This window comes from Pteropus medius, unplaced genomic scaffold (genome assembly GCF_902729225.1).
Source record: "Pteropus medius unplaced genomic scaffold, Ma_sr-lr_union100, whole genome shotgun sequence".
NCBI lineage: Eukaryota > Metazoa > Chordata > Mammalia > Chiroptera > Pteropodidae > Pteropus > Pteropus medius.
In genome coordinates, this window is record NW_024352004.1 from 1,970,091 (window position 1) to 1,994,459 (window position 24,369).

General features: G+C 52.2%; 1 protein-coding gene across 2 annotated transcripts in view; it reads left to right on the plus strand.

Annotated features, from left to right (window-relative positions):
- Nucleotides 1-2,142: 2,142 nt before the first annotated feature.
- The window catches only part of CRHR1 (corticotropin releasing hormone receptor 1), a 44,419-nt gene continuing 22,192 nt past the window's right edge, over nucleotides 2,143-24,369 (plus strand). For both annotated transcript variants that reach the window (XM_039846807.1, XM_039846808.1), the window contains exons 1-2: nucleotides 2,143-2,317; nucleotides 20,667-20,754. In XM_039846807.1, the coding sequence (XP_039702741.1) occupies nucleotides 2,285-2,317; nucleotides 20,667-20,754 (121 nt within the window). In that variant the 5' untranslated portion in view covers nucleotides 2,143-2,284. The remainder of the gene's footprint in view (nucleotides 2,318-20,666; nucleotides 20,755-24,369) is intronic.

Sequence of the window (24,369 nt, forward strand, 5' to 3'; positions counted from 1 at the left end):
TCAGCTGCTGTGACCTTCTCATCAAGAATTCTGCCTTCCACAAAGAATTACCTAGAGAGAGGGACCCATATAAATGTATGCTGCCCATACATTTGAGCATCTGTTCCCTCAATGATAATGATAGTGATGGTGACTACAGCTTCTTTAAGTCCTTGTTATGTATCAGGCACCATTCTAAGTCATTGAAAAATAATAATTCATTTAAACCTTCCCCAAACCCTATGAGGTCATATTCTTATCCTCATTTTATAGATGAGAATATTGAGGCGCTGTTGATCTCCCAGGTTCATACAGTTTATAAATGGAAAAACCAAGACTCAAACTCAGTCAGTCTGACACCAGAACCTGCACTACACCAGACGCTCTGCATATAATTTTTGTTGAGAGCATTAAACGGTGCATCCATCTCTTCTGGAACTGGTTGGGGTGAGTCAGTACCAAACTCGGCGTGATTGACTCTGGGGCACTAACCAAATGGGGTTTTTGCAAGATTCTGGACTGAGTGCTCCATCTAGAAAGTACCATCCTGTATGGCTAAGCCCGTATGACCAGCTGGCTTCTTAGGCAATGCCCGTTCCCACTTCAGAGCCCCAAACCTCATCAGAACCCAGCTGTCCAAATACTTTGAGCTGGAAATCAGGAGGCTTAGGACTGGGCTACCAGCTACATGACTTAGGACAGGTGACTCACCTGTCTGTGAGCCTTAGTTTCCTCACGAGTAAACTGTGTGTTTTGGATCACTTGACCTCTTATAATAACTCTCTTTTTAAATGAAGAATCAGTTGGACCCATGAACGCTCTGGCTCTCTCTCGCCCAATCTGCTGACAAGTGACTGGAAGGGAAGAGGAGGGTGGGAACGGCAGGGTACAGAATCCAGGGCAGTTAGGTTCAGAGTTTGTTCAAAGCCAGCTGACCACCACTCTGGGACGGTGCTCCTACGATAGTGCTGCCCCTTCCTCTGGAGGGGTCCAGGCTGTGCAGGAAAGAATCATTTCTCTACCTGCTTTTCAGCGCTGGCGGAAGGAAGGAAGGAGCAGAAGTCAAAAGTTCTGTCCCACTGGAAGGGCTGGAGGGGAAAGTTTAAGGTGCAGGAGGAGGCAGGAGCTGCTACTCAGAGCTGGGGGTGCACTGGGGAGCTAGGGAGCAAACCAAATGAAGACGCGGAGGTCTAGCGGGTCAACTGTCCTGAGCCTGAGGGCTCGGCGGAGAGGGGGCGCTGTGGCCTCCTCTGCGCCCTGCCCGCAGGATTCCTAGCTGCCTTAGACAGCTGCAGCGCAATGCGCGCTGGGCTTTCCTCTCGGCGGTGTTCAGATGACGGCTAGCCCAGGAAAGCACCGCGGTCTCCTCATTATCTTGAGGTCCCCAGGTTCAGCCCCTTGCCCAGCGTGAGCAGGTGTAGTTTGTAGAATGAATGAATGAATGAATGCATGAATGAATGAATGAAAAGGGTGTCTCCTGTGGAGCTTGAGCGTCTCTGTGCGCACCTGGCTTGTCTGTGCCAAAGGCTCTGGGGGTCGGGCCCAACGCCCCACCCTGCTGAAGTGGGAGCGCGAGGGACCTGCTGGCCCGCTGCAGGGCGGGAACTGCCTAAACGCAGTTCCCATTTCTTCGCCCGGTTTCCGCGGCGGCTCTGCTCAGGTCGGGGTTGCCCTATTCCCCGTTCTCCAACAGCCTCGCTTTCAAAGATTCATTTGAGTCCTCAAAGTCTTCCCCAGACTCCCTTAGACTCCCCAGGCCCCGACCTCAAGCTGGGCGGGAGACGGGAGACTGCTTCTTCTGCTGTCCCCCCGCCCGCCCCCGCCCCATCTCCGGCTTCTGCCCGGGCTGCGGCGGCCGCCACCGCTGCCACCGCACCCCGCCGACTGCCGCAAACCCGGGCGCTGGGAAAGGGGGTCAGTGCGGCGAGGGCGCAGGGAGCCAACCCGGGGAAAGGGAGGGGACGGGGAGGCGAGGTGGAGGAAGGAGCAGAGGGGCGAGACGCGGAGGAGGGACTGGAGGGGAGGGAGGGGAGAGGGGGGGGAGAGGGAGGGACGCCGCGGCGAGGGGCGGGGAGCCGAGGGGGAGGCGGCGCGGGCTAGGCGGGTTCCCGGCGGGCGGGAGGCGGTTGCCCGCCAGGCTGAGTCAGGAAACGGCGGCCGGACTTCCCCGAGAAGGGAAGAGCAAGAGCCTGCCGGGCCCCGCAGGGCAGCGACAGAGGAGCGGGGCCGTACACCCCATCCGCCCGCCCTGCGGGGATGTCTGAGGAACCCAGGTATCCAGGCCGGTGACCGAGCGAGCCCAAGGATGGGACGGCGGCCGCAGTTCCGGCTCTTCAAGGTAAAAGCGAGATGTTCGGCTCGCGAGCGCTGGCGCCCCCAGCCCCGGGCCGGCGCGGGACGTGGGTGGGCTGTGGGTGTGATGCGGGGTGGGGTGGAGGTTCGCTGGGCAGAGCTGCGCACAGGACCCAGCGCGGCTGGGGTTTGGGGGGCAGCCCGACTCCCACTCCCTGGACCTTTGGAGCCGGCGCTGGGCGGGTGGGTGGGGGGAGAACACAGGTGAAAAAGGAAACCGTGGCGGCGGAGCTGCTGGGACGTTGGCGGAGAAGGGGGTCCGCCCACCTGGATAACCAGCTCTGTGCAGGGAATCGCTCTAGGCTTTGGGAGTCCAAGCTCGGTTCCACCTCCCACCCCTCCCCTGCAGACCCCGGCTCGGGGACGCGAGGCTCTGGAGATGGGCCCCCCCCGCCCCAGCGCCCTCTCATCAGCTCCCCCACTCCGCACGCCCCCGCCGCGTTTCTGGGAGCTCCTTCCCGCCCCTTCCCCTCCGCGAGAGCGGCAAGTCTGGGGAGATTGACTGTCACTCGCCGCTTCGAGCCCTTGATCAGTATCGCAATCTGGGCGCCGCCGGAGCTGGGTCCTGCTCCTCCGCCTCCGCCGGCCCGGGGCGCCGCGCTCGCTCCCCGAGGCTTCGCACTCGCGGTCCCCGCGCTGTGCAGTCGGCCGTGCAGGCTCGCTCCTGCCGCGGGTCTGGCGACGCGATTCCGGCGCCTGGAGTTTAGGAAAGTCGCCAGACCTCATGTCCAGCGTCTGCGGGCCGAAGTTCGGGGGCGGCAGGGGGCTGCCCGCGGCGCCGTGCTCGCGGGAAGGGCTGGAGGTCGAGAGCCGGGCCCGCGGCTAGCGACAGCCGCCACTTCCCAGTGCCCAGCGCTTCCCAAAGCGGTTCGGCTTTGCAGGGTGTGGGCACGTAAGCAGCAGCCGGAGGGGGAGGCGGGTGGGCCTCCGCGCCGCCGCCGGGGACCCCCGCACGGCTCTTGCCGGAGGACCCGGACTCGGCAGGATGGGCATGGACGACCTGGGGCACAAACACAGACACCCGCTTTACTGGGTTCAGTGCATTAAAAAAAAAAAAAAAGAATTGAATGCAAGAGACGTGGGGATTGACTCGATTTCATTTTTCCATCAGTCATTAAACCAACTGAACGTATACCGACTCACAAAGTGGTTTTGAGTTAAACCACCAGATTTTAAAACGCAGCTGCTGCCAGTTCATCAGTTGAGAGGTTGCCAGTCACTGAGGCGTCTCTATGCCCCTCCCTCCTTCTCTCAAATATTTACAAGTCGTTTTTAAAAAATGACTGAGGGTTGGTCTGTTTGAACCCATATCCCCTTCACCACCCATTAACTGAGCACTGGGATTATTTTCCGGATGATCAAAGATACCGGGAGACGGAAGTCGGAAGCAAAACAACCAGAGAGGTTGAAAAGATGGCACTGAACGGCAATATTTTCCAAAAGGCTAGTTGGTGTGTACCGAGCCTTGGTCACAAATCAATTAGACTGAATTCAGTGTTTTAAATGGATTCAAAGGACTGAACTAAAGGGTTTTTTGTTTGTTTGTTTGTTTGTTTGTTTGTTTTTAAGTTTACTTAGTAATAGGTAAATGTTCTTTCTTTGGCTTTTCTTAGAATCTTGTGCAAATTGCTGCTTAGAATCATCATGTTTTCCTAAGAGAAAACATTTTTTTTCTGCTGCTGTTGTGTTTTTCCTACTAGATGGTGAAGTATGTACCCTTTATGTCTGGTCTAACGGACTCAGTAAGTGCTCAATAAATACCAATGAGCGAGAGGCAGTAAATGAATGGGCAGCTAATGTTGGTTTCAATTAAATAATTCTTTTTTTCTTTTATTTTTGACCATGAACAACTTGGTGGGCATTGTTCTACCTGCTTTGCAAATGTTAAGTCATTTAGTCTTTGTAATAGCCGTAGGAAGTAGGAATTATTACTGAAGCACCAAGAGACTCAGTAACTTGTTCAAGGTCAGACACACAGCCAGTGAGTGGTGAAGCCAGAATTCAAACTTAGGCACTGTGACTCTAAGACTTTGTTTTGTTAGCTTTTACCAGAAAATCTTCTAAACCATTTAATCTCACCCTAGACCTCTGCCAGATGAGAGTTCATGTAGTTTTGTCAGTATAAAGTACGAATCTTGGGACGTTAATCCAAAACCCAGCCCTGTCCCCACCAAGTCGGCCAGAGTAGAGAAAGAATCCACTCTGGGGCCCTTATTATGAGCCTAGCCCTGGTTACAGAGAACTGGGGGAGAGCATGGGGACAGCACGTGAGTGTGTGGGGGAAAGTGTGTGTGTGCGTGAGAGGGTATGTGTGAGTGTGCTTAAGAGAGTGGTTGTGTGTGTGAATGAGGGAGAGATGATGTGTGTGTGCGAAGGAGGAGACAGGTGAAATATTGTCTCTACCCTCAGGCGAGGGGGGATCGGGCACCCCTGGGTCACCTTCCCAACCAGCCACAGCTCCTCCGATGGAGACCCAAGTGTAGCTCAAAACTGTGGGTTGCAGTGAGCGTGAAGGGCGAAGGCAAGGCCTATGTGACTTCATACAGGAGAGTGAGTTCTGAGGAGAGAGCTAGTTTTATTGCTGTTATTATTAGGCAAGCAATCTAGCCACATTACACAAAGTTTGGAAACCAGGGGGAAAATTATTACAACCTCACCCTCTTAACACAGCTACTGTTATTTAAAAAAGTCCCTGCAGGCCCTTTTACAAGTGCAGGTTTGGGCACTGCTGTGGCCATTGGGCACACCCTCTCACTTGTTATGTTATAGCTCAAATCTGTCCCATGTTATCCCAAACTTTCGTAGGGAGATTGTCAATATCTGCATATTCCCCGTGAATGGCTGTTCTTTGCATCCCTACATGGATGCACATTTGAGCCATTTCCTAATTGTTTCTTTGACAAATAATATGAAGCTGAGTTTTGGAGGGGACCATTAGCGGGAGGGATAATGAGGGTAGAAAAAAGTGAGCCCAGGGTGGGGCCATGGGCTGCCATAGGGTTTGGGGACAACTGGCCTGGCCACCTTCAGGAGCAAAGTAGGAGAGGGGGACTGACAGCCAGGCCAACCAGTTCAGATTTGATATGACCAGCCCTGGGAAGGGAATGACTTGGGTCAGTCCAGTTCTCAAGGAGGATATAGATGTATGGAAAAGTGGGACACTGACCTGGGGCCAGTGAGGATGAGCTCAAGTGGAAAATCCATTTCTCGCCCTCGCTAACATTTGGCTCCTTGGAGAGCATCAACAGCCAGTGAGATTCAGCTGCACAGAAGAAAGAGTTTTGAGGGTCTAAGGTGCCCCTTGGCAGCACCCCAAGTACCTACGATGCTGGCCAAACCCTTGGGCCTAAGTGTTACTATCACGTGGCCTAGAAGGTAGGGGTTGGGCACAGGGCTGATCATTGCAGCAGCTATTGGGGTGGGAAGACCATCAGCTTGGGAGGTGACAAAACTGACTTTGGTCCCAGCAATGCCTCTAATCGGCTGTGTGACCTCAGGTAGGTTGCCTTCCCTCTCTGAGTCACAATTTGTCTGAAAACAGGGGTATCGGACTAGATTCTCTCTTATCTTCAATGTCTCGTGCCCACACATTCCTTGGAGTATGACCCCACGTAGGAAGAGTGAGGTGCAGCAGACTCAATTCCCAGCTCTCTCTCTTCCCAACTGTGGAAACTTGGGACTTGGCACTTGGACCTGAGTACCCTCTCTGAGCTTCAGTGTCCCCAACTGTGAAATGGGGGCAATATCTAACTCATAAGGTTGAGGTAAGGATGAAAAACAAATTAATACGTAGAAAATGCTGGGAAGAGTGCCTGACACAGAATTTGCTTTCAGAAAAAGTTGCAAGGCATCTGCTCTTCAAAGGAAAGAAGATAATTCAAGAAAAGCAACAAGCAGCTCTTGGACATTCAACGTATAGCATTTCTGCATCTTTCGCCCTGCACAGCACTGGGCCTAATAATCACCGTACGTAGTAGGCATTTCCCAAGTGTTTGTTGACTGGATGGACAGAAGCATCGTTTATTCTTCCAGTTTAATAGGGTACACCCGGAACAGGCTTGTTGCTTTTCTCACGAGACACAGATGTCATGTCAAACAGAGAAGTCTGAGAGATGCCCAAACCACCCAGGCAGAAATATTTTCTCTGGTGCAGAAAAGGCTGGAACTGCCCCCCTTTAAGCCCACTATTGTTCTTTAAAAAAAAAAAAAAGGCAAGAAACAACCCATGCAGCACCCCAGTGCTTTGGAGAATCAATTGAGGGTGGAGCCTTGGCTGGTGAAACTCAGGCCCCTTTGTCTAGAGGAGAGCAGGCTGGTGGCAAGTGACCTGGGGCCTTTCTTGTTTCCTCCTCTGTTAAAAGAGGGGTGGGTGATCTCTCCCGTATCTGACTCTGCCCTAACTGCTCGTGGTACCAAAAGAGTAAGAGCGAGGCCAATTTGGAGCTAAGGCCAAGTGGCAATTTTAGCTACAGTGTTATAGTCAAAGAATGAATTTGTTAGAGACAAATGACTCCTGTATACTCAGATTCTCAGGGGGCCCCTGTCAACGGAGTTCCTTGGAAGTAACGCCATCTAGTCCTTTTCGAATGCTTGTCTTTGGACTTGTCGCTCTTGGCCAGCCATCCCTCAATCCACTCCATGCGGTGGTCAGCATCTCCTGTACGGATGAGAACGTCAGGTGAAGCAGACATGGGCTTGAATCCTGATTCTGGGCAAGTGAGGTTATCGCTCTGAACCTCAAGGGGAAAATAGTACCTACTTCATGAAATAATTATAATGACTTTAAGAAATGTCATGTGTGAAATTAGGTACAGTTGCACAGTGCCTGGCACATAGTAATGCTTAATGAATATTAGCTATAGTAGCCATTTAATAAATCTTACCAGATTTTATCAATCCAAGGAAAACTATCAAAAGGAGGGGTGGTGAGGGGATGGGAGGTGGAGGAAGGAGTACTCCACAGTGTAGAAGCTCCTCCTATCCCGGGTCTTTGGACAGTCCCTGGGGAGAAAGGGTGAGGCCACCTGCTGTCAGCTGAGCTCAAAGTCAAAGAACAGAAGTGCCTGTAACTGGCCCTCTGAACATCTCTGACATGCGAGAACATTTGACAATAAATGTAGAGACATGGAGGTTATACAAAATGATTAATTCACGAATGCAAACAATTATTTTGAAAATGACTAGTTGGATTCTATTAAGCAACAGATTATTAACCATCTCATTTCAGAGTAAGTGGTATCTGCTTCAACAAAAATTGAGAGGCTGGAAAGCAGGAGGGGAGGGAGGAAGACTTGGGGAATATGGACACGCACTTCCTTTTCTGTGAAGCAGGCATGTTGAGATGCAGTTCTGGGAGGTGGCTCCATGTACACAGAACCTCGACTCAAACGCATTAGCCAAACGCGCTCTTTGGCAACTGTCCACCCAGCAACCATGAAATTGTTTCTGGGACAAATGAAGATATTCGTAAGTGCTCTTTCTGCCTTATAAACACAGACAATTTCATGATCCCTCCCTGGCCCTGCTGGGCCCCAGGGAACATTCCCAGCGAGCCGCCCCAGCAGAGTGCTCAGAGGTAAGTTTCGTGGAGTGCTCACCTGCCCCCCTCCACCTGTCAATCGGTCCCAACCTCCAGTCAATCTGGCTATAAGCCAGGGCGCCTAGGTCAGAGCCTGGGGACAGAAACTGGCCAGACTGGTCCAGCTGCTTCCAAGGCTGCAGAATGAGCGGGGTGGGGGTTGTTTTAGGTTGACCAACTACAATTTGGAGTCTACCCACTGTGAGACACAGTAGGACACAGTCAACTTTTAAGCTCTGGGCAGGCAGAGCCTTGGGGAGGTTGGGACAAGGAATTACTCTGTAACCCCAGCAGGTACCTGAAGCCAAAAAGCTGGAGGGCAGCCCGCCTGGGGTGAGAAATGGCTGTGACATTCCCATTTATGGCAGGAATTTCTCCTTCCTTTGATCCATGTTTCCCCAGCCTCTTTCACAGGGTGGTTTCCAGAGGTACCAGCTGTCCCCAGAGGGGACAGAGCTTGGTGGGGAGAGTGGGGGAGGCCCCAAGATGAGGGGCTGGACTATACAGGCTGGAGAGGAAACCTGGATCAGGAAGGGAAGGGCCGAAGGGCAGCCCTGGGCTGCCTAAGGTGCAATCCTCACAGGTCCAGGCCCCCAACTCTGCCCCCCACACCCCGCCGCTCCCCACCTCATTGTCAGAATCGAAGGCCCAGCTGGGTGCCCGTGGGCTTGCTCAGGGTGGACACTTATTATTATATAAGATGTGGGCATGCAGACAGACAGACAGATACACAGCAGCAGACAAAGATAAAATAAAAATGATGCGTAGATGGAGACCACTGGCTCGAGTTGGCATGAGAGAGAGATGAGGACAGAAGTTTCTGGAGGGAGAAGGAAAGAGGAGGGAGGGAGAGAAATAGTGTAAGGGAGAAAGAAGTGATAGCAAGAAAAAAATGACCTGCGTGTCTTTTTGATCATTCTTGCTTTGAACTTTCTCCCTAACACTCAATAGAAAGGGTGCCCCTGGTTCTGAAGCCAGAGATGGCATTTCCTGGAAATCTCTCTTGGTTTCTTACAAGCATCACCGGCCCATCCATAACCTGCTGTTTGGAGCCTTCCCTGCTGTCAGAAGAGCCCTGGAGAGCAGCGAAGCCCGAAGCTCGAAGCTCGAGATGAGCTGTGTGGGCTGCTGATGCTTGTCTGTAGGAAGGAGCTCCCGCCATCCCACACCCTCTGGCCGCTCCCAGGGCTGGGCGCCCCTACCGAGTTCAGAAGGACCAGAGCCTATTGCCTTTGTGGTCCTAACTGTCCCCCAGTGTGCGGTCTGTCTGTCTCTTTCTTTCTTACACATATACACACACTCTCCCTTGTCCTGTAAGCACAGTCAAACCAGGGAGGCAGGTTTGCTGCACCCCGCAGCTCACAGCCAGGCTGGAGGACTGACTCCCGGAGAAGGAGATGGGCACCCAAGGGCCATGGGGTCAGCAGTGGGAGTGCATACAGGTGGGACAGCCTCCATGGCCACTCCCTTGGCCACATGTGTCCAGCTGGGAGGCTGAGCGGCTGGTCTTTGGAGAGACACCTGTGTTCTGGGCTTGGTCTGAGCCTCTGCTGTTCCCAGCTCCTCCTGCCTTTTCTCTCCACTTTGCCCAGCTTCTTTCAGCCAGACACGCCGCTCACTGAGCTGCCTCTGCACAGGGCCCACACGTGTGACCCCTCTGAGCCCTCCTGCCCCACTCTAGAGGTAAAAGAACCAGACACTCCCCGAACCTCCCGATCCTCACCTGCCCTCTGCCTTTGACCATGCTGTTCCTCCTTTGGCGGCTTCTGCCACCCAGTCTCACTGTACCATCCTGTCTGTCGTGTCCACCAATCTTCCCGAACCATTCCTACCCCTTCTTCCAGGAAGCCCTCTGGTTTAAGTCCGTCTCTCGCTGGTGGTTCCTTTGCTTTCATGGCACGTCCTCCCCGACATGCGAGCCTCCAGCTCTTTGGTGCATCCCCCCACAAGACCCTCAAAACATTTACTAATCAGACCCCACGTGGACCCCTGGTCGCTCACATCTAACCCGAGCCCTTGTTCCCACCGTAGATTCTGAGCTCTGCCTGGGCCAGGAGGATTTCCTTTAAAACAAAAACAAAAGATTGTGTCCCCAGCACCCACTTCAGTACTCCACGCACATGAGTGCACAATAGATGATGAACTCGATGGAGGGCATCCCCCTCTTCCTGCTCCCTGCCGAACATCTGTCTGTGCGTGTAGAGGTGCTATGGTGACAGGAGACATGGAAATGACAGGTTCCTCTGCCTCGGCATGTGGATTTATGACTCAATGGCTTATCCAGTGCTATGATGTCTGCGCTGCTGAGTAATATTGCAATTCCAGTCCTTCCCCATGTTCCCCAGCCTCCCCGCATCTGGGAGCATTTGTACATGTGTAAAACTGAGGGCAACATTTTGCTTCATGAGGGGTTCGGGGGATGAGGCGGAGGGGCTGGTGGGAGATGTAGCCAGAAGGAGGTTTGGAGCTGGGCTGAGGACAAAGTGCAAGAACCTTTTCAGAACCTGGGGTCTTCAGAGAGCAGGTCCAGGGCACGTTGGTCCCCAAGCAGGGGCTGGAATGGGGGGTTGGTTGCAGCCTGGGGTTCCCACTGCTACCCTAATTCTGCTGGTTACGAGGCAGGAGTAGTCAGGCAAGGCAAAGTGGGCAGTGGACACCAGGGGAAGGGAATGAGCCCATTCCTGGCTGCCTCCATGGGATCTTGTCTCAATCCATACCCCAACCCTCCAGCCTCTGATGTCTTTCCCTCCAGATTGCTGGCCTCAGTGGTCTTACCCTGAATGCTGCTGCCAGGCTGTAAAAGGCAGGACCCACGTAGTGATGGTGGGCCATGGAAGGATGAGGGTGGGATGGGGGCAATGTGCCCCCGAGGTGTAGAGCACTACTGAGTAAGGAACACTGTCTCTAAAACTGAGAAGGCAGGATGCTTGGGGTATGAGCTGGCTCTGCCACTTCCTGGCTGGGTGACCTTGGGCAAGTCATATAACCTCTTTGGGTTTGGTCCTCCTCTAGACCACAATGGAGAATAGAGGAGGAAATGCCTGTATGGGGAGGGGCCTATCACTATGCAAGCTCAGCGAGTGGGACCTGCTGCTTTTCACTGGCGAGGTCTCCCTCCCAGACTTCACGGCCCCCTCCCTAACTCCTTCCTTTGGTACCGAGCTCACCCATCACTCAAGAGCCTCTTCCTCCGTGGGGCCTTCCCTGATGAGCCAATCAACAAACTCTCTTCTCCAGCTAAAGCAGGACCCCTCACATCAGCTGTGGGGAAGGACCATATGGAACCTTCCAATACGTGGCAGACTGACATGTGGCCCTATTTCACATGATGACTGTGCAGCTGGGGCCACGCGACTCAGCTGGAGAGTTGGACAACATCTGCCTTGGTCTAGACCCTGTTCAACGAGATGAATCTATAGACAGTGTGCATGGATTCATGGCAAGGGCAAAGTCATATCAAAGTTTCCAAACGCTTACTCTTAGTAACAGTTTGCAGCTTGCGCCCGTCCCGACAACCCTTTGAGTAGCGTTGGTCTAAAGCCCTCCCTTGGAGCCAGAATTCATGGGCCAGATCGCTGGTTCACTTTTCCCAGACTGAAGCCAGGAGGTGGGTGGATGGCTGGTCTAAGGCCACACAGGGCTTTGCTAGACAGAGGTCCACGGCCTCTTCCTGTCTTGAAGGCCCCTCTCTCTTGTACTCCCATTCTTTCTGGGATTTCCCTTCCCTCACCATCTTCCTTCCCCCTTCCCAGCTTCCATGATGGGCAGATGGGTAAGCGTTTTCACAGCTGGGAGGGAGCTGCAAAACCCTCCAGCTCAGGGTTTCCCAATCTCCACGCTATTGATGTTTGAGGCTGAGTAATTCTTTGCTGTAGGGTTGTCTTGTGCTTTTGAGGATGTGGAACAGCATCCCTGGCCTCTAGCCACGAAATGGCAGTAGCATCCCCCAGCTGTGGCAACCAAAAATGTCTACAGACATTGCCACATACGCCTTGGGGGTCAAAATTGCTCTTGGTTGCAAATCACTGGCCTAGTTCAGTTACTCTCAATTCTGGTGACACTTCAGAATCAGCTGGAGAGAATTAAAATACAGAGCCCTGAGATTCCCTTTGGGCTGAACCTGAATCTCTGGGGTAAAGCCTGAGAAACATAATTTTCTATCTCCCAGGTGCTAAGAGCTGTCTGGAAACGTCTGATTTCATCTAATTTGCTTCTTTTACAGGCAAGAAACAGAGCCAGCCCTGTCTTAAGGACAATTAAATGGTTATTCCTAATTTGTGTCCTAAGGCCCCTTGCTCAGTGGGGTTTGGCGGTCCAGCAGCTCCCTTTAAGACAATCCCTCATGACCTTGGAAGGCAGTCGCTTTTCCAGGCAGAGCAGCCTCGAAAACTTTAGCCGTTTTCTAATAGAATCTAATTTCCAGCCATGAGATGATTTCCTTCTGCCTTCTGAGCCCCCTTCGCATCCCTTTCGAAATGCAGCTTCCTAGAGGACATCCCGTTTCCGCCCACGCCCAAATCCCCCGCACTTTACACTCATCGCAGCGAGCTGAGGTGAGAGCCCCGCTGATAGTGGCACCTGCCTAGCTGGTGCCATCCCCGACACCTCAGCTCTGTTTCCCAGAGGAGCAGATGCCTCTCCCGCCCCCTTGGGGACGATTCTCCAGTGTCTGAGACTTACTCCCAGCTCCCGGCTGAGCAGCTCCCGGGGACAAGGGGCTGAGAGAACCAAACTCAACTCTTCCTGAGTCCCCCACTGTCAGCTCTTCGGGAGCCAGGCTGCGGCCCAGGGCTAGAGATCAAGAGGCAAAGAAACCTGTACCTCTTCTTTTGGAGGCTCCATGCTGGGGGTAGGAATAAGAAGGGAGGCATCAGGCTGTCCTGCCTGGGACACAATCCCAGGATTGGAACATCTGTACAGTAGAAAGATAGTACAGGCTTCAATTTCTTGAGGTTGAAAAGATTAAATGAGAAAAATCCTAGCGTCGGACACAGTGGCAAGTCTTCCTTAAAAGCTGGAATTTAGAGAAAGAAAGGAAGGAGGGAGAGAGGGAAGAAAAGAAAAGAAAAGAAAAGAAAAGAAAAAGGGGAAAATGGAGGTTAGGGAAGACTGAGAGAGGTGGAGAGATTAAGACCAGGAGAAAGATGAAGGTAGGAAGGTAGGAGGCCAGGAAGGCCCGAGATATGAGGAAATACGAATGAGAGAATCGTACTGAGAGGGGGAGAGAATGAATTTGTGAGAAGCTGGACGGGGATGGGAGGTCAGCAGGCCTCCAGGGCAGTGCCCCCCGCCCCCCGCCCCCGTGCCCAGCAAGTCTGCATCATGGACTGTAATGCATAGTCCAGTTTTGCCAGTGGCCACTGGCTCCTGGGAACAGAGTGGTGGTGGAAAGTGGGTGTGTGTGCCCTGGGTAGGCAGGGGACCAGTCAAGGAGTGCTTCCGGGGAGAAAGGCCAAGTTAGGAAGGATGCAACTTGCACATATTAGTAATCATTACCTTTTAACTGCACCATATTGTTGAATCTCTCCAAAAGCTTTAGGGTGTAAATGCTTCTTCCCTATTAGCCCCATTTGCAGATGGGGAAACGGAGGCTCAGTGATGTTAAGTGATTTGCCCAAAGTCACACAGGAAGGAAGGGGCAGATGAGAAAACTCCAGTGTAGGTCTCTCTGGCCCCAAAGTTATGGGTCTGAATTTCTACCCTCCTTTAAGTTCTGGAGTCAAAGGGAACACACTGCCCTCCTCGTTTTACAGAAGCAAGGAAGGGGGACAGGGCAGTGACCTGTCCATGGTCACAGAACAAGTTTTTCAGAGTCAGAGCAGGATCTCAGCCCTGCACTTGCCACTCCCAAACCCTTTTTCCTTCAGCACGTCCTCCTGGGGTCCAAGGTGGGAATCCACACAGGAAGGAAGCTCACCTACTTTTGGGGAAAGCATGGGCTCTTTATCTTGAGGTGAGGACAGGTTCAGGCTGTTGTAGAGAGAAGCTGAGGGGAAGGGAGCAGGTGGGGCAGGTTGGGGGAAAGAGGGTACTCAGGGGGCAATCGTCCTGGGTGATCAAGAGGCCAAAGAAAGGGCATCTGCATCGCTGTCCTTTGTCCCCAGTCTTGTTTTACCCGGGCTAGGAAAAGGCACCTCTGTGCAGGGCAGAAACTACACAACTGCCTTCGTAGCTACAGATACATCCCCTGTAGGCACAGATAGGTTTCTGAGAACTGATCACCCCGATGTTTTATCTCTGTGAATCAGATTCTGGTTTTTAAATGCAAGAGGGGAGCCAGCTTTTTAAAGAAATCTTGATTTACGACCCCTCCTCTTTTTCATATTTAAATTTTCTTCTCTTGACTTTGCTTAAAACAGGCTACACCTTGCAAATCACGTATTTAATAAGCGGTTAATATCCAAAATATATAAGGAATTCATACAATTCAATAGCAAAACAGCTTCCAAATAATTCAATAAAAAATGGACAAAGGACCTAAATAAACATTTTTCCAAAGAAGATATTCAAATGGCCAACAGGTGCATGAAAAGATGCTCAACATCACTAGTCATTTGGGAAATGCAAATAAAAACCACAACGAGATATCACCTGTTAGAATGGCTATTATCAAAAATGCAAGAGATAACAAATGCTGGCAAGGATGTAGAGAAAAGGGAAGCTCATGCACTGTTAGTAAGACTATAACTTGGTGCAGCCACTGTGGAAGACAGTACAGAGGTTCCTCAAAAAATTAATAATAGAATTACTATAGGAGCCAGCAATTCTACTCTGGGTATATATCTGAAGGAAACAAAATTACTATATTGAAGAGATACCTGCACTCCCATGTTCATTGCAGCATTGTTTACAATAACCAAGACATGGAAATGAGTGTTCATGGATGGATGAATGGATAAAGAAAATGTGGCATATATACAATGGAGTATTATTCAGCCATAAAAAAAGGAAATCGTGCCATTTGTAACAACATGAATGGACTTCGAGGGCATTATGCTAAGTGAAATAAGTCAGACAGAGAAAGATAAGTCCTGTGTGATGATCGCTTATATATGTAATTTTTTTAAAAATGGAACTTGTAGAAACAACAGATTGGTGGTTGCAGGAGCAGAGAGGGGAGAGGTGGGACAGGATGAAGGTGGTTTAAAGGTGTAAACTTCCAGTTACAGGATGAATAAGATGGGAGATATAATATACAGTGTGATGATTATAGTGAACGACACTGTATCGCATTTCGGAAAGTTGCTAAGAGTGTAAACGTCACTCCTGCCGAGTAGAATCCCAGTCCAGCAAGAGGCTTGGTAAGATCAGACATCTAATGGTCTGAAAAACAAAAGACGGAAAAAAAAAAACCCAAAACAGCTTTCCTTTTAAGCTGAAAAATCCCTTCCCATGGGAATGCTTCCGAGAAGGCTTCGGAGAAGGAGAGGGAGAGGGCCTGGGTCCTCCTGCCGCCCCTCCCCTCCGGCGGGAGGCCTGCTGTGGTCCAACCTTTATGTAACCGAGAAAGATTCTGGGAGCCAGAGCCACCAAGTTGGGATAACGACCACACGGACACTTGTAGGGGACTTTAAATTTCAGAAAGCATCTTGCCCCTCCTTTCCCCCCAGGTGGCCCACATCACTGTGATGTAGGTAAGAAAGACCTCATTGGCCGGAGGAGCCAGCTGACTTCCCCCAGAGTCACACAGTCAGTAGTGGCAGGACCGGGCTAAAAACTCAGCAGGAGGGGGAGGCATTTTGCTGAAAGACCACTCAGGAAGGATGCAGCTGTGGCTCTGACAGAGGGCCAGCTCGCCCTCAGCCCTATGAGAGGTTTTTGTGGGGCCTCTGGGGGCTCTCCTAAACTGAGCATCAGAGGTACTTGTGAAGGGGAGGAAGGCAGGCCCCCTTCTCTCAGCTCTTCGTGAACTTTTCTGTGGTGGGGGCGGCCCCTGGTGCCTGCAGGCCACCCCTCTTCTCCCGTCAGTGGCCTCCCTGAAAGGTTAATTACCAAATCATCCCATCAAAGGAGACTGTACTTTTGTGCCTTAAAGACCAAACTGAGCTTCAGCAACATAGTTATTTATGGTCTCTAATGAGCATTTTCTGGGTGTGATTAACCTTTATGCCAAAGTCACACTGGGGTTTGGGATGGCAGCTCCAATTCCAGCCATGCTCTGAGCTGGGTTGGGGGGAGGGGTGACATGGGCAGTAGCTGGAGCAGGCAGCTGAGAGACGCCCACCCCACCCCACCCCGCGTGGGCTCCCGCACCCATCCCTCTCCTCCATCCATCCCTTCTCCCCATGACCTGCCCTGATCTGCTTCCCCCAGAGCAGTGCCTCTTCGTGTCAGGCACCCACCCGGTCCTTGGACCGTCATTTTTATGTGACGTTGTCATTGAGCTGAAGCACACCCTCGGCCTTCTTAGGTTTAACGGTCAAGGTCTGACTCTTTGGCGAGTGGCGAGATTCGCAGCCGAGGCTCAGGTTCATTTTGGAACTGGGTGCTGCCTGGCTGGCGTACAGAAGGAAGGCATCGACTAGTGAGTGAGCCTAGTGTTCCGCCCGCGTTGGGTCGTCGATGCCATTTTGGATTCCTCTACCAGCTGTCGGAAAATGATAATCCTCATCCTCACAAAGTCCTGAAAACTCGGTTTGTCAAAAATGGTTCCGAAAGGAGAGCCAGGAGCTAGGGCTGATGGCGGAGGTGAGGAGCAGACGGGGGCTCGAGAAAGTGGCCGTTCCTAGGCCTTCAAAAGCACTTTGAGTTTGCTTTAAGAGAGGAGGTCATGTCTGGTTTCATGAGGCCCAGGCCTCTGATGTGACCCCATATTTTGGGGGTAGGGGCTAGACCTCCCTGAGAAGTGAAGGACACTGTGTACCCTCCTCCCCAGGGCAACAGCTGTCATCACACACAACTTCTGCATTTAATTGCAGGGTTTCATACCCCCTCACTGTGTGTGTGTGGACCCCAGATTATGAACTCCCAGCTTTAGAAGGAAACAAACAACATCCTGGAAACTTTGGGGCCTGTTCTCACAGTGCAATAATTCTCTGTTGACCGAGATGGAAAACTGGTGAATGGTGAAGAGGAGATCAACATATGGTGGGAGGAAATACTCAGGAAAACCCCGGCCTTTTTAGAGAACCGTGATTCAGGAATAAGCCGGAAGCCTTTACAGACCCTTCTGCAGAGCAAGAGGCGGCACAAGACAGATTTCGTATAGAGCTGACCTTTCCTGAGAAGAAAGATCGGTTCAGGAATATTAAGGAGTCTTTTTCTCTGCATAATGCAAAGCCAGACCTCTCTTGGTAGAAAACGACTTTGTGAACCATCACATCCAAGAAGGAGACGTAAGGGTCAGGGTAATAGGCAGTGAGCCAAGAACAGGCTAGCCCTTCGCCCCATGGCATCCGGTTTGGTTCCATGGGGAATCTGGATTTGCTCTGCTCTTCTGTGAACCCCAGCACATTAAGATGCGAGGCTAAGACATTCTGGCTGGCGTGTTTGCCATCTAATTAGAACCCCGAGGTGTAAGGACTTCATACTGAGGCTATTGCATGCATCTGGGAATAGTCCAGGGTCTCTGTCTGCAAGTGTCATGAGCACCAGGATCTAGTGATGAACAGAGGGGACATGGCACATTGACGGGGTGACTGAGTTGTTTTGCTTTGGAGGGTTGGCGAGGGTGCTGTCAGGAGGAGGGGCCATGGAACTGGTTTTTGAGGACTGCTGAGTTCATCAGATGAGGGGTCAGGCAGGATGAGGAGGGGCAAAGAACTTCAAGGGCACAGGTGCGCAGACACCAGCAGGAACAGGTGTGCTGGGCACGGGATAAGTACTAACTACAACAGGAACAGAACGAGATATGCCTTCAAGAGGGATCTGAGGCCCGAAGCACAGCTTCAAGATCAGAAGGATAATGGTGGGGTGTCAGGCAACGGGGCTGATATTTTGGAATAGGGTGTTTCCAGTTTCTTTAATTTGCCTGTGGCTGAGCTGGCTCTTGGAGCCCCACTTCAATTCTGTGTGTGCACGTACATGTGCACTGGGAGATGGCAGAGGCAGGGCGGGGTGACAAATTAGGGGCAGGGATTCTTGGTCCCCTTCTAGAAGGAATCTCTGGCTATTCAAACTGAGCAGCTCCTCCGTGGGGACAGTGCAGAGCTGGGTCTCTGCCAACCATGCCGAACTGAGCAGTGCAGGTTTGTCCTCAAGGACACTGATCTCGGCTTAACTAGCAAGAGGCATTGGCTGGCCTGATGGCTTCTACCTCTCTCCACTTCTGCATTTTCATTCGGAAAATGAGAAATGAGGGTAAATATATTTCACCGTCTCTTTGGGGACTTTGAAGTTTAATCACTGATTAATAAAGTGTTAGAAGTTCCTTAGGGCCAGAGATTGAATGGGTTTGTTCTAATTACTCCCGCGTCCCAGGAAGGAGTTAGCTAACTCCAGCACCGTCTGCTGAGTGTTCTGAGTGCTGGACGCAGAATGGGAGTGCAGAGCTGAGGGCATGCTTGGGAGCTTGGCCCAGTAAGAGCAGAGAGACCCCTATGATGTGACAGAGGGAGCGTGCCAGTGAGTGAATAGAGTAAACAAGCCCACTATGGGACTCAGGCGGAGTCATCGAGGGGACAATGTGTGTGAATCATCAGGGTTAAGCGGGGCTTCCTGAAGGAAGTGGGGGTGAGGCAGGCTCTGACCAAGGTGGGGGGGCACTTGATTCCACCTCGTCATATAGGATGGGAGAGAGGGGAGCAGAACCTGCTGTCGTCATCTGACAGGAGTGGGAAAATGTGGGTACCGGGAATGGGTGGCCCTGGTGGGGTGAAGGGGGCCTGGGTGGGAGAGGACACTGGGAACTGGTGAGCATGGACAGCTTGCCTCTGGGAAAGGGCAGGTCAGTTTGCCTCTAAGGACTTCGGAAAAGTTCTGAGGTCCGGAAGGGGTGAGTGGGGAGGGCTGGGGTGGGGTGCGGAGTGCAGCTTAGGAAGAAGGCGCATGCGCAGGGCAGAGCCAGGACTAGGGTGAGGTGAGTGAGGCATTCTCCTCAAGAGCAAAATTTAAGGACGTGCCCCAAATCTTTGTAATCAAGATAAGTCACATTTTAATATTATTACTGAGTTTTCCCTTTACCCCAAGCTCTGATCTGGCCCAGCACTTTTACTGATCCTGTCTTTTTTAAAAAAAAGTTTTTTATAGTTTGCTCACATGAATTTTTTTGCATTAATTTAGAGTTCGCAAAAAATATCGCGTTAAAATATGTATCTTGACTACTAAGTTTTATGGTGCCCTCCTTAAATTTTGCACCCAGAGTGCATGCCTCACTCCCCTCACCCCTATTCCTGGCCCTGTGAGTGAGGGGGACGCGCGATGGCTGTGCGCTGCTGGACACCACTCTGGCTTTAGTCTACACTAGCGTCTTGCTCAGTGGGACTCAGGCGAGCCCCTACCTCATTTTCCCCCTGTGAAATGGCGACGGCAGCTTCCAGATCTCTGCGTCTGTGTCTGAAGTTCTGCAGCGAATTGGGCAGACTGTGTGGAAATGAGGTGGGCCTGAGACAGCCCGGCCGGGGGGGCCCAGGAGAGGGTATCAGGGAGGGCTCCCCGAGAAGAAAGAGCAGAGGAGCAGGGGTGGCGATGTGGAGAGCCACCTCCTGTGTGGTTCATCATCCCAGGAGCCAGGTCAGGTGGGCATAGCTCTGCTGCGCATTGGGTGGCCTTGTCCTGAGAACTGAGGGTGGGGCTGGTTATAATGCACACACACACACCACACACACACACACACACACACACACACACGAGCTTCTTATCTTCTTGAAAAGTAAATCCCAGGGGAAACAACCACTTCTCCTCAAACCGATGACTAAATAAAAATCACCAAGTTCGAATCCATCAACATGACCTACCAAGTGCCTATGGTAGACCCGAAACGTGAGGTAATTCATTTACGTATTCAGCAAATTTGAGTGCGATGAACAAAACAAAATTTGTGCCCTCATGGAGCATGCTATGCTACTCCCGAAGGACTTTCTTCATACAGGGCATCGTGAACGCCTGGGAGCGAGGCTGTTATACCTGGGTTTACAGGAGAGGAAACTGAGGCATAGAGAGGTCAAGTGACCCGCCCACGGCAACACAGTGAAACTGGGGCTGGACACCAGGTCTCTTTTGACTGTGAATCCATAAAGAAGGTGCTGACCTCAAGGGAGGGGACACAATGATTGTGTGGGGGCGTTAGCAAGAAAGGACAACCACACCAGCCCCAGGGAGAGTTAAGTGCTATCGCGGATGTAAAAAGGCTTCATAAATGGTGAGGCACAATTTGTGCGGACTGGTAATGAGCTGGGTTGGGCCGAGGGCCCCGGAAGCTGCTGACTGAATGAGAGGCCGGGGGAGCCCGTGGCTGCTGAAGGTGGGGTGGAGAAGGAAGCGGGGAGAGGGAGGGGGAGGTGCACCAATGAGGATCTGTGAGCCTGTGGTGCTCAGGGTGTTGGGACACAATTGGGCCATGCTTGAGATCCCATGGGGATGGAGGTGGCTTCCTTAGACAGACTGTCTATTTGGGGGCCTAACTTCTCTCTGGAGACTCCCAGTCCTTAGGGAGAAAATTCACCTCTGTCCTGGGAACCTGGGCCCCTGCTCTTACCAGCCTCCCTCCCAGCCTCTCCAAGAACAGGGCCGTTCCAGACCTTCGAGGCAGAGAGGATGTGGGGACAGGAGGGCAAGGTGGCATAGTCTAACCGTGTCCTTTGCTGCCCTGTGCCCACAGGCCCTTCTCCTCCTGGGGCTCAGCCCCATCTCTGCCTCCCTCCAGGACCAGCACTGCGAGAGCCTGTCCCTGGCCAGCAACGTCTCTGGTGAGTACCTCCGCCCCACCTCTGCAAGAGTCCAGGCCACCACAGCCCTACCACCTGCCCCTGCCCGGGTCTCCTGGGTCCTGCACACAGAGCCATGTCCTCAGGCAGGAGCAGCAGAGAGGTTTCCTCTCTAGAGTCCAAGCAATTCCTCATCTCTCCACGGAGGGAGCGATGTGCTGAGGAGGATCCTGAAATTGTGGTGGGAAAGAGAGCTGTGATGAGGCGACAGCATCTGCGTGGGCACAGGAGGGGCATGTGGCACGTGGGCTGAGTAGTTATCTTCCCTGCTTTGGGGTGGACAACAGGGGAAGCCTCCCCAGCCCTTGCTGCTCTGAGAATCAACAGAGCAGGGGCGGAGCTGGGGCTCAGGCACCTGTGAGGAGGGAGGCTGCCGTTTCCTGCTGTTAAAAACGCCCGAAGCATAATACTACAGGGGGCCAACTGTGTGCCAGGTGCTGCGGGGGCGCACTGAGCTATATTAACCCAATTTTCACAGTGACCTTCTGAGGTAGGTGCTTTAACCTTCATTTTACACTTAGGGAAACTGAGGCACAGAGAAAGACTAGTAAGTGCCGGAGCCAAGATTTGCACCCAGGCAGCCTGGCTGGCGGATACACTCTTCAACGCCGTGCTCGACAACCTCCTCACTGAAAATGCTGCATAGCAGCAGATATGACTAATGCTTGTATAACTCCATTTATTTACAAAGCGTTTTTGAATAATCGTTTTATTTCATGCTCATGGGAATTTCAGAGCCATGTGTACAGATGAGGAAACTGAGGCACAAGCGAGTTACACGGGAGAGTTAGGCCTTTGGCTCCCAACGCCGGGCCTTTTGTAACTTTGGGTGTGGTCCCTGAGCCCTCACCCTGGCCCTTTAACCAGGGTCCTGGGGATGTTTCCGCCAGCCAGGTGGGAGGGCCCCTTTACCTGAGAGTCTTAGGAAGGCTCGTTGTTTCTCGGCAATTCATTTTCCTCTTCAGTTCTCTCTTCAATTCAATACAACTCATTAATTGAGCACTTACTGAGCACGGGGTCCCATGCAAGGCACTGGGGAGCAAAGAGGGGCCTCACAGTCTGGTCCAGGAGTCAAGGCCACAGATAGATGTACCATGAGGCAGAGTGCAAGGCACACACCAGTGGAAAAGTGGACCCGGTGTGCTAGCAGGGAGGCCAGGCATCGGTCTGAAGCTGGGCCTGCAGGGAGAGGAGGCTTCCGTGACTCAGAGAAGCTGTCATGGTCTCTTGCCTTTACTAGGGAGGGTCTCGGGTGGGGTGGGGGATGGGCACTGGACTTGGAGAAGGCTGACTGGGTTCCCATGCGCACAGTGATGCTCAGTCTTGCCCTGGCTGAGGGCAAGGGATAAGCCACAGGGATAAGCTTAGCCACAGGGATAAGCATGCCCTTGACCCCCTTGAGCCTCATTTTGCCCAGTTGTAAAGTTGTGGGTGGGGGCGTGACACCTGCCTCAAAGATCCTTTATGATTAAATGCACTAGGTTTTATGGTAGTGTGCCGCACCAGTGCCACTTCTGAGTATTATTTATTATTGTTGGTAACATCTCAGGCTTTTAAAAGTGCCTACCATATAGCTGAGATGAGGGGAAGGCACTTGCCATGAATTGCTCACTACAGCGGAGGTGGCAGGAAGGTTAGATCAGGGGTGGCATCAATCCAGTAAGCCTTCCTGAAGGAGGAGGTTCCAAAGTGAGTTACAGAGAGACTCTGAGCAGGCACTGGCAGAGAAGACCTAATGCTCTGAGCCAAAGCTAGAGTTGACTGAGGCCCAGCAGGTGAGCTTGGTGGAAAGAGAGGGGAGGGGTGAGGAGGGAGGAGCAGGAAGTCTGGGGAGGTATGAGGAGCCTGGAGTCTCTGGCTTCAAAGTTGGCTAAGCGAGGCCATGGGGAACTGGGACGTTTTCGAGCCAGAGTCTGGAGTGCTAGCAGAGAGAGACTGGGAGGACGGAGAACTGCCCAGAGGCTGGGCCTGAGGTGAAAGGCCCTGCCGGAAGCCCCCCATGCCCTGGAGTCCAGTCAGTCTCTATTAACTTGCTCGTGCTCAGGAGGAGTGACATCCCTGAGTCCCTGCAGGTGTCGCCTGTCTTTGGAGGCACTAGGCTGTGATGAACGGTGTTCATTCCCCAATGATTTGTACTCTGTGCCCCTATCCCCAGCCTGGCCCAGCCTGTCTGGTTTCATGGCATACAATCCATCTCCCTCCACAACGGCTTCTGATAACATGCTATTTGTCTTCTGATGCCAAGACCTACCCAGACCAATGGGCACTAGTAGAGACAGATGGTGAGGGTGGGGTGGAGGGACCGAGACAGATGGATGGGCGTCTAGCAGGGGCAGCTGGCACTGAGCCAGGGCCTTTGCGGGGCTTCTCACATGTCAGGAACAGGGAGAAGGTTGGTCCCCAGAGCCATCACGCGGCAGATCACCGACTTGGCAACTCATAAAATTATGTTACGAATATGATAATGCCAGAAAGTAATAGTATTGACTAATGACATCGGAGACAAATGGAATCATATTGTTGACAAGAACCCAGGGTCAACAGTTCCTATCCCTTGTCTTAAAGGTAGTGACTCATAATAATAGTGATAGCTAAAGTTTATTTAATGCCAAGTGTAGACATCATTCTAGATGCTTTACTATCATTCAATCACCACAACCATATAGTCAGGAAGTATTTGTGTCCCTGTTTTACAGAAGAGGAACCTAAGTCTCAAAGAGGTTAAATAACTTGCCCAAGCACATACGGTTACCAAGCATCGACTCCAGGATTTGAAGCAAGTGGGCCTGATTCCAGATGTTTCACCACCGCATTATGTGGCTGCCCAGAGAGCCATGGTGCTTGTGGCCCAGCATAGTCAGTCATCCTGGGGTACAGAGTTGCCCCTGCAGTTTCCCATACTGGGTTTGTACACGGCCCCTAATTTTCCTCCAGACCTACTATGTGCTTGGCACTATGCTATGTGTTGGGAATGCAAAAATGAAGAGCCCACAGGCCTACAGGACAGGAGGTCCACCCACTTGTTCTGACAAATCACACTCCCTACAAAGGTGTCTTTCTTTTCTGCCCAGCCCAAGAGGAGGCAGCTCAACCACAAGGTGGCCAAGCAAAGAACTCTCTGCCTGCCCTCTGCCACCCTCTCCATGCCAGGTGACGCAGGCAGAGCCCCTGACCATTCATCCCAGCAGCGCCTTCCTCTGAATGGGCAAGTGCGTGTATTTCAGAAGCTGCCCTTGAGCCACCTGGCTGCTCTCCCTCCGGGCGGCCTTGGCTGAGTCCCTCTCCCCGGCTTACACCAAACAGGGGGATGGGCTTCCCAGCCTTGGGGCTGCTACCAACTGCCCACCTACTCTGGTTTATTCAGAAAGCCCTGATGAGAGACCCAACATAACTGGGACAGGAGCCAGGTTCCAGTCTCCCTGTGAAGTTATCTACCACAGAAGGATCCGCTAAGCACATTTGGACCCTGAGCCTAATGGGAACGGAACTGTGGAACCTACTTTGGGAAGAAACCAGTGCCCCCAATCGTGCATAGCATTGAATAGGCTACTTCAAAGGGTTCTTATCTGTTCATTAAAGCAGGCCCCCCATGATCCT